Source organism: Trachurus japonicus, chromosome 15, assembly GCF_045865225.1.
Source record: "Trachurus japonicus isolate A0001 chromosome 15, Traja_1.0".
Lineage (NCBI taxonomy): Eukaryota > Metazoa > Chordata > Actinopteri > Carangiformes > Carangidae > Trachurus > Trachurus japonicus.
Window position 1 is genome coordinate 6426619 of NC_140921.1, and position 12649 is coordinate 6439267.

At 42.4% G+C, this 12649-nt stretch overlaps 1 protein-coding gene across 1 annotated transcript in view; it reads right to left on the reverse strand.

Annotated features, from left to right (window-relative positions):
• Nucleotides 1–7856, reverse strand: part of LOC146973116 (protein kinase C epsilon type-like) — an 86365-nt gene extending 78509 nt beyond the window's left edge. Inside the window, exon 1 of the mRNA XM_085799371.1 lies at nucleotides 6488–7856. Within this exon, the coding sequence (XP_085655497.1) occupies nucleotides 6488–6838 (351 nt within the window). The 5' untranslated portion in view covers nucleotides 6839–7856. The remainder of the gene's footprint in view (nucleotides 1–6487) is intronic.
• Nucleotides 7857–12649: the final 4793 nt, after the last annotated feature.

Here is a 12649-nt window from a genome sequence, read left to right on the forward strand (position 1 = left end):
AGCTACTTAGTCTATAAAATGCAAAAACACAAGGACAAATCCAGCGGCCAATCCAAAGCTTTCCATTTTAGGGGGTAAAAAGAAGCCTGAAGCTCTGTGTTTGTGCCCGTGTTGTCCAGGTAGAGAGGAGGACAGTTAATGGATGCACACACACACACACACACACACACACACACACATACACACATTAGGGAAAGTATTAACAGAATTAACCGTCATGAGCGAGGTTACGTCAGTGAGAGCTTCTAAAATGTTAGTTTAGATACTTTTTCAGTTAATTGCCCGGCCCCACTTAAGCCCCGTTTGTTTGAGATGGATGCACATCCAATTTTAATGACATCCACCTCCTGTTCGTTTCAGATTTAGATGCAGCACTGAAAGGCGCTTTGATAACAACTTTAATGTTATCGACTATCTCAGCACTATCTCTGTGTTTATTGGCCCTTGGTTATTCATACATTAATACATTGTCCAGAGCCTCGTTGCTGCATGACAACACAAAATGCATGCACCATGTTGTGTGACAGAGAACTTGTGCCATATTATTAATGACATATGACACATTTAACAAAGTGAGCTGTCCCACTAACACAGGTGGCCAGTGACACTCTCGTAAAGGGATAGTTCAACATTTTGGAAAATTGGCCCATTGCCATAATCCCTATAGTCATAGCAGTATGTTTGTTACCTTTAATTGTGCTGCTCAGAGCTACGCTACGGAGGCTCATGGGATTTCTTGGTTTCCCTCATCAAACTCATCAAATACACAATCCAACAACTCCAAAACGCTCTGGTGGACAAGTTGTGACCTGCACATTCACCACACTATGAGATAATAACAGAACGTTACCAGACAGAGTTGTTTTCGAGGCAAATGCGGAGACTGCTTGATGAAAAACTGCCCCCAACGGGAACAACTTCATCTCGTAATGTTCCATTATCTCATAGCGTGGTGAATTTGCAGGTAACAACTTTGACGAGTTTGATGGGTGAAACCAAGAAAATCCCATTAGCCTCCGTAGCGTAGCTCTGAGCAGCTTGCGGCTCTGCTCCACCGTTTTAAAAATAGCTCGCACCAACAATTAAAGGTAATGAACCTACTGCTAAAACTATAGGGAATATGGTAATGGGCCAATTTGTCAAAATGTTGAACTATCCCTTTAGGAAGTTCCAAAAAAAAAGAAAAGAAAAATGTCTGTACTCAATATAATATACTCCCTCTCTTCTAAATAGTAAAACATCTGCAACATAGCATCACTGTGTACTAAGGCATTGCCATGAAACTCTGGACCGGGCAGTGAATGCACTCTTATGATTTGTGGTCCATGTTCTTGTGACTTTATATGAAACTTGATCTTAATTCTCCTAAGCGCACAAACATATTCCTTTAAGTCTCTTAGGAGAAAAAAAAAGAAATTCTTTTGTATGGGAACTTACCAGACACAAATCTGCAACCTAGTTTGAGCCCAAAAATAACAAATAAATCAGGCCTTGTATTCAGAAGCCCCTGTTTTACAGTCTGGTTTCAGGCCAAATGATCTTCCATCAAGCTAATGGTAAAGTTTAGTGGAAGTCTTCCTTTCATATTATCAAAGGAGCATTCTGTCAGCTCTCTTCACAACATCATCAGGGACGATCTTTATTGCAGTGAGGTATTCTCATATAAGAAAGCCGACATCCAAAATGGACTGAAGAGAAGAAGATAAATAATCTCTCTGTACATTTATGTGGAATATGTTTTATATTTGGAAAGAATAACTTAAAGAAAAAAAAATACATTTTTTTATTTGTTGACTCTGGACTGCACATGTTGGAGATGCTTCTGAGCACATCCTACAAATCCAGTAACATTTGGCAGAGGATGAACAAACAGAGGCTAGACTCCATAGACTAGATCCATATTAAACCACGTGGTCACTTCTCTTTCTCTTTCTTACTTTCTGCTCTAACATCTCCTATTCAACCTTCTGTTCAGTGAAGTAAGTGAAAGCTCACACATTGTATAAAAAGGTAGATTTCTGCATCTTGTTGATTATAAAGCAGGTCAAAACAGGTCTAGGTTCTACATAACTACAGGAAACGTATCAAAGGTGGTTGATGAACGCAGCTTGATGCAGAAACTGAGCCTCCAGGACTTCTGTGATTTTGTATTATTGCAATTTTAAACAATCACCGCCCACCATCATCAAATCATTGTTTGTTGGGTTTAACTTAATTATTACCACAACTGGTAGGGGGCCTCGGGGTAGAGCCAGAACACACACTGGAGAGATTATATATTTCATCCCCAGGAGGAGCTGGAAAACATGTCTGGGGAGAGGGACATCTGGACTACTTAGCTTGACCTGCTGCGACCCGAGTTCGGATAAACGGAAGAGAATGGATGGAAGGATGGAGACCGAGTGGTCGTACCACTGCTGAGCTAGCAAGCTACATAGCAGACTTCCAAGGGAGAGTAGATGATTTTATTTGTTCATTTCAGAGCTGACTGACCATCTCCATTTGCATAAACAAAACAAGTTCACCAAGCTACACCATTAGGCTAATGTTTCCTATCATTTTATCTTGCATTTTTGCAGGCATTTCCTCTACTGATACCTTTATTTCTACTACTTCTAAATCTGCAATCTTCAACTATTTTGTATATATTCTAGCCACCAGTGGTCGAGGCCTTAGAGTACAGGGCCTGTATTGACGTTAATGGAAGTCACTTCTCTCTGCTCAAGTCTGATTTCAAACTTTTCCAGCCCTATTCCTCACAAAAACAACTGCTTTCCACCCTGAAGTTTTGGTATTTTCCTTAAATCTGCCAGAGTGCCAAGAGTCAGAGACATTATCTTGAAGAGCCTCAGCTACTGCTCAGGATGACAAACCCAGTGCAGAGCCGAGCTTACGTTAGCATTACTCACTGAGAAACACTTTGCAGACTGTTTGGTTCCCTCATTGTGATGTCAAGTCTGTCTTTGTCTGAGATTACGTAACGTACGATGCAGCTTCAGTCAAGACATGTTCAACCTGGAACGTCCATGGGAACGCCTTTACAACGTGCACCAACACCAGGTGCGAAGCTCGGAGGAGACTGATCAAAAAATTCCTTTCATTCCACTGAATGAATATAGACATTAAATACTGACACCACCAGTGTAATGGTCTCTTCTTGACTTTAAAGGGATAGTTCACCCAAAATTGAAATTTCACTCATTATCTACTCACCCTCATGTCGACTAAGGGCTGGGAGAAGTTTCAGAGTCCTCCGTGGCTTCTCTGAGTTACAGGGGGTCTCGGCATAGCAGTGCATGTCCATATAACGGTTGCAAATGGATACCAACTGTCAAAGAGACACACCAAAAAACATCCAAATACCTCCATGCTGCTCGTATGTAATGTCCGTCTTGTATTGAAGCCCCGAAATGCGAAATTGTCACGAAAAAAATTAGATAAGTCTATATTTCAAGCTTGTTTGTAGCGGAAGCTCCTCTTCCCGGTTCGTCCAATTTGGACAAACCAGGGTCTGTCCTCTTCCCAGTTCGTCCAAATTTGACGAACCGGGAAGAGGAGCTTCGAGAAGCTTCTGCTACAAAACAAGCTTGAAATATAGACTTATTTAATTTTTTTCGGGACAATTTCGCATTTCGGGGCTTCAATACAAGACGGACATTACATACGAGCAGCATGGAGGTATTTGGATGTTTTTTGGTGTGTCTTTTATTACGAAGACAGTTGGTATCCATTTGCAACCGTTATATGGACATGTACTGCTACGCCGAGACCCCCTGTAATAACTCAGAGAAGCCACGGAGGACTCTGAAACTTCTCCCAGCCCTTAGTCCACATGAGGGGGAGTAGATAATGAGTGAAATTTCAATTTTGGGTGAACTACTGTATCCCTTTAAACCAATTAGAAAACTCTGAAAGAAATCCAGACGAGCACCTTGTCAACTTGAAAACCAACACGTTCACCTTTTCTCAGAAGAGAAGAATGAGTACAAAGTTTCAGCAGGCTTTCTCATAGGTCGCTAAAACGGATCAGAGATATGACTTAACCTCTACTCTGGATAATTAAAGCCACCACCAGAACATCAGTGGCAACAAAGACTCACTTTCATCTTCTTCCAAAAATCTTAAGCCAAGAACTGAACCTTTACTGTCAGAGCATATGAAACATCACACAGCTCCTGCTGCAGCCCTGACCGACCGTCTCTGGCCCTGCAAGTCTTTAAAGATTTCCGCCGTGAGGAATATGCTTGGAGCTGTACTTTTCTTTCCTCCATCCTGTCCTCCTCCTGTTTCATCATCCTCCTCCTCTCTTTCATCTTGTTCTCTCTCCAGCTCCCTCTCTCTTTCTCTTTCTCTCTCTCTCTTTCTCTCTGCGTCCATCTCTAATGGACCTGATGGCCTCATCAATAATACACTCAAACATTCGTCTGCTTCAGCGGCTTCAGACAACAATGAACAGATTCTTCATGCTGCTTGTGTGCGTATGTTTGCGTGTATCATGTGTGTGTGTGTGGCCACCCCACACACACACAGACACACACACACACACCAACTCTTGGCTCTTTTTCAGCACTGCTGTGGGTCACTGGTTCAGCTAACAAGAGCACAACAAAGGTAATAGGAGCTGTACTGTCAGTGTTTATGAGTGTGTAGTCAGTCATGTTGTGTATCTGCAACCCTGTGTATGTGCCATGTGTGCACACGTCACTATAAAATGAATGAATGTGTTAATATAAATAAGTTAACTCAGAGAGAAATTAAGAATCTCAGGGAGAGCAAATGTTCAGTACTACAGCTTGAAAAATGATTTTGACCATTAATCGACTATCAAAACTGCTGATAAATCAATGGACTAATCGTTTTTTCTGATAATATATCGGAAATTGCATGGCTTTGTGTGATCTTTAACCCCAACAGACAAGACAGGAACAACAGTAAGAATCAAGCGCTCATTTCGTCCCATTTACTGCATCTGGGAAACATCACAAGGCCCGGACTCAGACCTGCATGGTTAGATTCATCTGCCTGCTCCTGGTGTTTGACAACTCCTGTGATGTGTTCAGTGACACTGGCCAATAGGAGCGCACAGAGGAATGATGCTGCTGCTGCTGCTGTCAGGTGGAGCAAGTGAAGTCCTAGTACAAGCAAAGTGGAGCCGAGGTTCGAGGAGTGAATTTGCAACTTTAATCATCTAAACCTGAGACGATGAGCTAAAGTTTTATTGATCACACAGTATGATACCATTGTTTAAGACGTTTATCCATCAGACGTTGGGTTCATCCTGGATTACTAACCAGTCTGAAGGTCCTAGAGCGTGGGATTCTCCGATTTGAATTGCAATATTAAGTTAGGTGCTCTCTGCATTATTGGCTAATCTGATATTCCTGCCTAATTAGTGTCAAAAAACAGTTTGAAGACTTTATCTAAGGCAAGGAATTGGTGCATATACCAATTTTTCTCATCATACTCAAATGTTATGATCTTTTTTCAGGTTTACCTCAGTGCAAATATATTCATATTCATGGTTCTTAAAGCAGAAGTAAGCGATCCGGTCGTTTTGGCTAACTTCTTGTCAGCCGATGGAGTTAGCAGTCCCCGTCCTCGTCCCTACGTCGCCACATTCACGCGCATCCCTTGGCTGCACACACAGAGAGGACTGCCCCTTTATGCCGTTCTCTCTCCTCATTGGATAAAGCTTGTAGGATACAAGGAAAGTTTTCTCCTCGGCTCAGAGCAGAGTGACTGACAGACCCGTGTTTCAGACCAAACACTCTATATAAGTGATTGCTGTTGGAAGATATAACTATTTAAGACTTATATTAACACATATATTCCTCTTACTTCTGCTTTAAGTTAGGTGCTCTCTGCATTATTGGCTAATCTGATATTCCTCCCTAATTACTGTAAAAGAAAAAACAGTTTGAAGACTTTATCTAAGGCAAGAAATTGGTGCATATTCCTATTTTTCTGCCCTTTTTTTAGGTTTACCTCAGTGCAAATATATTAATATTCATGGTTCTTAAGTGTTGGTCTCTCAGGACTTTTATTAAAGCAGAAGTAAGCGATCCGGTCGTTTTGGCTAACTTCTTTTCAGCAGATGGAGTTAGCAGTCCCCGCCCTCGTCCCTACGTCACGTCGTGGATAAAGCTTGTAGGATACAAGGAAAGTTTTCTCCTCGGCTTACAGCAGAGCAGAGTGACTGACAGACCCGTGTTTCAGACCAAACACTCTATACTATAAGTGATTGCTGTCGGAACATATAACTATTTAAGACTTATATTAACACATATATTCTGCTTACTTCTGCTTTAAGTGTTGGTCTCTCAGGACTTTTATTAACTGTGTTTTTTTTTGTTCTTTGCAGCTTTAATAAAGTAGGCTACTGTACTTTTTCCACTGTGGCACCTTCACTGAGGTGTGTGTGTGTGTGTGTGTGTGTCTGTGTGTGTGTGTGTGTGTGTGTGTGTGTGTCTTAGTGTGTGTGTCTTACCCAGTCCTCGTAGTGCTTGGTGTTGCTGTGCAGGATGTCCTCGAACTGGATGATGCAGTTGGCCACGAAGTCGTCGTAGCCGATGGGCGCGTCGTGGAAGACGGACAGCTCGATCCTGCGGCCGTCGTGCACGTCCGTGGTGAACTCATCGTTCCACGCGGGGCTGTTGGTCTTCTGCTTGGTGCACGTCTGGCCCACGCGCGAGTCGTCCACGTTCAGCGCGATGTACGTGTCCAGGAGGAAGCTGGTCTGCGTCTTGGGGCCGACGGCGTGACGCAGGGACCAGGCGGTGGGCTTGAGGTTCAGAGCCTCGCAGATCTTGATCCTCAGCTGCCCGTTGAAGACCACCATGGCGGGGAAACGAAACGGTTTCTCCAAAAAAAACAAAAAACACTTGATAGTTGAACTGGAACTTGTTTACACTCCCCTCCAAAAAAAAAAGGAAAAACACACAGCCTACCTTTCCTCCTCCTCCTTCTCCTCCTCTACTTCACAATAACGCACCTCCTCGTGCTCTAACGGGCTGAATAACGGCTCTGTTCAACCGGTGGTCCTCGCGGGCACAGCCTGTATGTAGCAGCCTACTATCCTATATGTATCCCTCTGGTTCAGTATGACTGAGAATGAAAAAAAATTAAAAAACGCTAACACAGAAAACGATACACTGTGCCGCCTTTCATTTATCTTCTGTCTCTCTTGTCGAATAGCATATGCCAATTTTTACAAAATAAAATAATAATAATAAACCGCAGCTGCAGAGAAACGTCCTTTAACCTGGAGCAGCCTCCTTTTTAGAAGTCAGCGGAAGAAATATGAAGAGCTCCAGTAACAACAGTCAGCACAAAAACACATGAGCAAAGAAAGGCCCCAGATGTGAGTCGGTCTGTCATGCTTTCTTTTCTTTTTTTCTTTTCTTTTTTTTACCTCAGTCAGTAGCCTAAACTCCGGTGGCTGTAGCAGCAGCGGGGCACCGCGGTGGAAACAGAAACACTACCGGGCTGTGTTGCAGCATTGCACCGTGTTGGGGTCGGAGGCTCCAGATGTCTGAGCTGCTGCTGCTGCTGCTGGGAGCCGCTGCGACCAGACAGCGGCTGGGTGGGAAGAACCGCAGCAGGAGAGGAGAGGAGAGGAGAGGAGAGGAGAGGAGGGGCAGATTGAGGCGGTAGGTAGGCAGACAGACAGGCTACGTAGGTAAGTAGGTAGCCTAGGCACAGGGCGGAGGGGTTAGTTAGTTAGTTAGTTCCTCCTGCTCGCTGCTGCACGGCCTGGGTTGGTTCATCCACTGACTGGCTGCTGTCGAGCTCAACTTCCCGTGGTGGACAACATACCTCTGGCTGGGCTGGCTGGCTGCCTCCACCGACTCTCTCTCTCGCTCTCTGCCTCCGTCTCTCTCTCTCTTGGTGCAGGAAATGCGAAAAACACGTCAGATTTCTCGGAGCCTGGTGTGTGTGTGTGACAGACAGACTGGGGAGTGCGACGCAGCCCAGACTAGTAGGGAGGTGTTTAGGGAGCTGGGGAGAGGAGAGGAGAGGAGAGGAGAGGGGGGCACGGCCGTGTGGGTGAATATACGAGTGGTGGTGGGTGTGGGTGTGGGTGTGGATACATAAATACATTTTTTTTAAAAGCATTTCATTCGGCCAAGGTGCCCTTGAGCAAGGCTCGCTGTAAACGCCCAGGTGGAGCTGCAAACTGCTGCTGCTGCTGCTGCTGCTGCTGCTGTTGTTGTGCACGTCCAACTGTTGAAAATGCAGTGAAACAGGTGTGCAGACCCTTTTCTCTTATGCAGAAAAATAAAGGCTGCAAATGTGGATGTGAGCCAGCTACATGCCCCCCCCTCACCCCCCTCACCCCCAACTCCTCCTCCTCCCCTTTGCTGAAAGTCCAGGTGCAGAAATATGAACATTCATCCACTCAATAAAGGCCAATTGCCAACTCCATAAAAGATGATGCCTTAGGGGGTGAATGCAGGGATATGTGAGGCATGTGTGGAATTTCAAAGAGATGATTGCATGCCATATTACTTAGCCTATTAGCCACATGACCACGCTTGGTGCAGCACTGTGCAGTTTATGCAGTAAAAACATTTACATTGCACAGAAATAACTCATTTTATAGGCTGTTGTTTTTTAGTTTGTGATCTCATGTGGGAAAAGTATTAGATTTACAATAGATTTACTGAACAGTGAAGCTCATAATCATCACTGGGAAAAGCATAAGCATCATTTAGAGCTGGAATTTGGATCTACTTAGGGTCAAATTCAATTGTTAGTCCTATTCAGGAAAAGGCGTTTTCTACCTCACTGCCGTGCAAGTGTGTGAGTAGAGAGTAATACTCTGCACTTGTGAGACTGTGTTGCAATTGGGGATTTTAGCAGCAGTTTCATCAATGAAAAATACTGTCAGGTCGTCATAGCTGGAATCGAAAGTGCTGCATGCAGCCTGCACCGTTTGCAAAATCATTGTTTTATTGTGTTGAATTCTCATTGGAGTAAAAACCAAATACTCCATTTGCAAGTGGCCAGACATACAGTAGATACCAGAGGAATTTGATTTGCTGCTTTCTACACAACATGCCTAGATTGCATACATGACGCTGGCTGCGTGTGTGTTTCATCAATGCAACAAGTGGAAAAATGTGATTTCCTGACTTGAAATGATATTAGATGAAGACTCTGACATCCTGTGTACAGTACCATGTGTACAGGAATGTGTCTTAGGGGCATTAAATCATTAGTGCAGGAACATACTGTATCTGGCAGATGCAGCACAAGGCCAACAGCAATTCACATTTTACACAAAGGAGCAAGTACATTTCTACTATGTGTACAGATAGCATTTAGTCATTATCTGTGTCCAAGCAGTGTGCAACACAGGAGGATTGAGACCGGCAATTCAACAGCAAGTCACGAAGAAGACTGATCCTTTAACAAACACATTGTAAAAAAAAAAGAAAAAAGAAAGAAAGAAAGAAAAAATCCGGTTGTTAAAGTGGATGTGCTCAGAAGTTATTAAAGTGAAACAGAAGGAAGTACACTATAAATAATTACTTATACATTAGACAAACATCCATCACCTTTGGCTCTTTATCAGTCAATAAATGACCATATGTCTATCTAGATTGTGATTTTGCTTTTGAACCTATGGATCTTTAGAAATCTCCAGTTTTTTGTTTGAAGGGACTAGTAAAACATATATTAAGTGTGTGGACGTCTATAACCAGCTGCTCAAGAGTCTTAAATAAAAAAAAAAATTACAATCTAACATCAGCAAGTCAATTTTGGATGATGTATAAAAATAAAAAAGTGCAGAGAGCAGTCGTTGGCATGAGTGAAATGTTAAACTTGAGACAGATGAATAATATCTCTCTCCTCATGCAGCATCCTGACCTGTAGCTGCTGTATTAAAAACCTGAACACTGCTGACCCCTCCTGGTCAAAATTCAAAACTACATACTATAACAAGCTAATGTTACCTGTTACCTATCCACTTTGTGTCTTAGTGGCACATAAGGCCTCCACAGAGCATCTCCACTTCTCTTCTCTTTCTTTCTCCACTGTACATCTCCTGGTGGTCTTTGGTCTTCCTCTTATTCTTTTCCCTTCAGGGTCACTGCGATGTTGTCGTTGTTATTTTGGTCCTGTCTTAGTATCATCTTCCATCTTCACTTCCTCGCCTTCTAATAGTCTAATATTTCTTCTGCACTAATGTGGTCTTGCCATTGGATCTTGAGGATTCTTCTTGAAACACTTGTTGTGAAACACATCGATTCTCTTTGCCTTTGTTAGTTTTCCACCGGCACCACCAGCGTTTTGTAGCTACAGCCTCAGTTTCCTTCTTCTTGTGACGCTCTCGGACTTCCAAATCTTTTTCAACTTGATGAATGCACCTCTTGCTTTTGAAAGTCTGTTTTTCAGGTCCTTCATTCCTCCTCCATCCTTACTTACTGTGGCTCCAAGTGACCTCATCTACTGTACATCTTCAATGTGCTCTCCATTGACCTCAATCATCCTGGTTTCCTGCGTATATAATGGCCTAACCATCACAAGAGCATGATGATCCTCTGTTGGGACTCTAGTGTCATCAATTGATGTATTTTGTCCAATCAGAACTCAGGTCAAAAACAAGTCAGATTACCAAACCTACTTCACTATTTGTTTTCTCAAACATTCAGTATGTCCAGATGAGAACATCAGTTCAATAATTTCATGCTCCATGTCATAACTCTCTGTTATTGCTTTCTGCCACTTTTATGCTTTTTTAATCTTTTTATGATGCTGGGACTTTGTATAATTTTTTTTGTTTGTTTTTTTGTCTACAGACTGATTGAAGATAATTTTCTGCAGATTCCCTCCCACATCAGCGTTGAAAACAATCGTTTAATAGGAAAATGACAAAGACCTGCTGCTGCCATTTGCTACCATCTAGTGTAAACCAGGTGCAAGTTCAGTCTCTAGTTGAAAAAAAACAACATGTTTGTGTCTCCTGGTGCAGAACAACATAAGCTTCAAACCGTCTCTTTGTGTGATGACAGAGATAATAATCCTGTAAGTCTGCTCGGGCTAAAGGAAAGGGTCATAATCTGAGAGCAACAATACCCTTCTGTCTCATCTCTCCTACTTGTTTTCTCATTAAGCAGATCAGCCGATGTGTCTCTGAGCTCTGCAGATAGGAATCAATCACAGGCCGAGGAAATCCCCTGGACACCGGCCACGTCCTGCCCACTCCCCTCCGACTCCAGCTCACCCTAAATCAAATGAACATGGCTTGGCAGCGGCGGATGGGATCGTTCTGTAGTTGTTGTCATCACAACTGTAACTATGGTCACACCAGGACAGTAACATCTCCGGTCTCTGCATGAAAGGAACATTTTCCCATGTTAAGTGGCTGCAGGAATGAAACGCTCTCTTTTAAAAAGGGACTCCATTTTTAATGTTTGATTCGTAGAGCTGTTTTCATCGGCTTTAGTTTTTAACCGTTTTGAGACTAACACTTTACAGATTTTTACTTTTAAATAAACTATGAGGGGAATCTTCATTTTATGTCTCATTTTCTAACGAATTAAATCTATTTCCACCCAACAGTAATCTAATATTCATTTTCTCAAAACTCTCTCCAGTAGCGGTCAGCTTTCATTAACACAGAGGGGGGTCAAATTTTCTCAAATTTGGTCTTAATCTTTGATTCCCAACCCGATGACCCAGTGCCTTTACATGACCGACCATATTCACTTTCAAATGTGACACATGTTGTCTCCTGTGACATGCATAAAATTATTAATCCTGACTGAACTTCTGACCCCGCATGGAGATCCAAATCCATCTCCAGCTTGAATTAAATCTCCCCTAAAGCTCCTCATAACATATGTAGCTTTGTTTTTATATGTTCTATAATACAAATATACAGTGTGAACAGTTATAGCTATTAATATTTGAATTACATTTCCAATTCCTATATTTTTTCTTACTCACTTCTCACGTCTTTCTAGATTTATTTATTCTCAAAGTCAAACCAATTATATCTAATGACAGAAAAAAATTGCACCTTGACTACTTAAGTTATCTCCTAAAGACGTCAATCAATCACATTTCCATCATTATATCCTCATAATCCTGAACAAAATCCATTCACAAATGAAGACCAAGCGATATAACAGAAAGCTCAAACCTTGTGCTCGGATTAAAAACAGCTATTTCCAAGGTCAAAAATGAACCTTGACATTCACAAAGTATGTTTCTCTTGAACTTTATGTTCCTGTATCATTTGCAGTAGCAGCTCTAAAACAGCAGGGGCCACCAAACATCAATCAAAAATGATAATCTTTTTATAATCTTTTACTAAAGCCCATTTAATTCACATTTAATTCCCCTCTTTCTGACTTCCACTGTCCATGCTCTCAGGCTCCACTGGTGTTTGTGTGTGTGTGTGTGTTTCTCTCTCTTTCTCTCTTTGCTTGTCTGGAAAAATGGCCGTGATGACAGGGAATATGCAGAAATAACGCACATGTTTTATGGCACATCTGCTCTGTTAAACACCACGCAGCTGGTGGTGAAAGACATGAATGTGAGCACAAAGAGGAAGACGATGAGCAGCAAAACCAATGACTTTGCATGTACTGTACCTGCTCTGCATCCTGCAATATCCTCATAATCCTCATTCATCCAC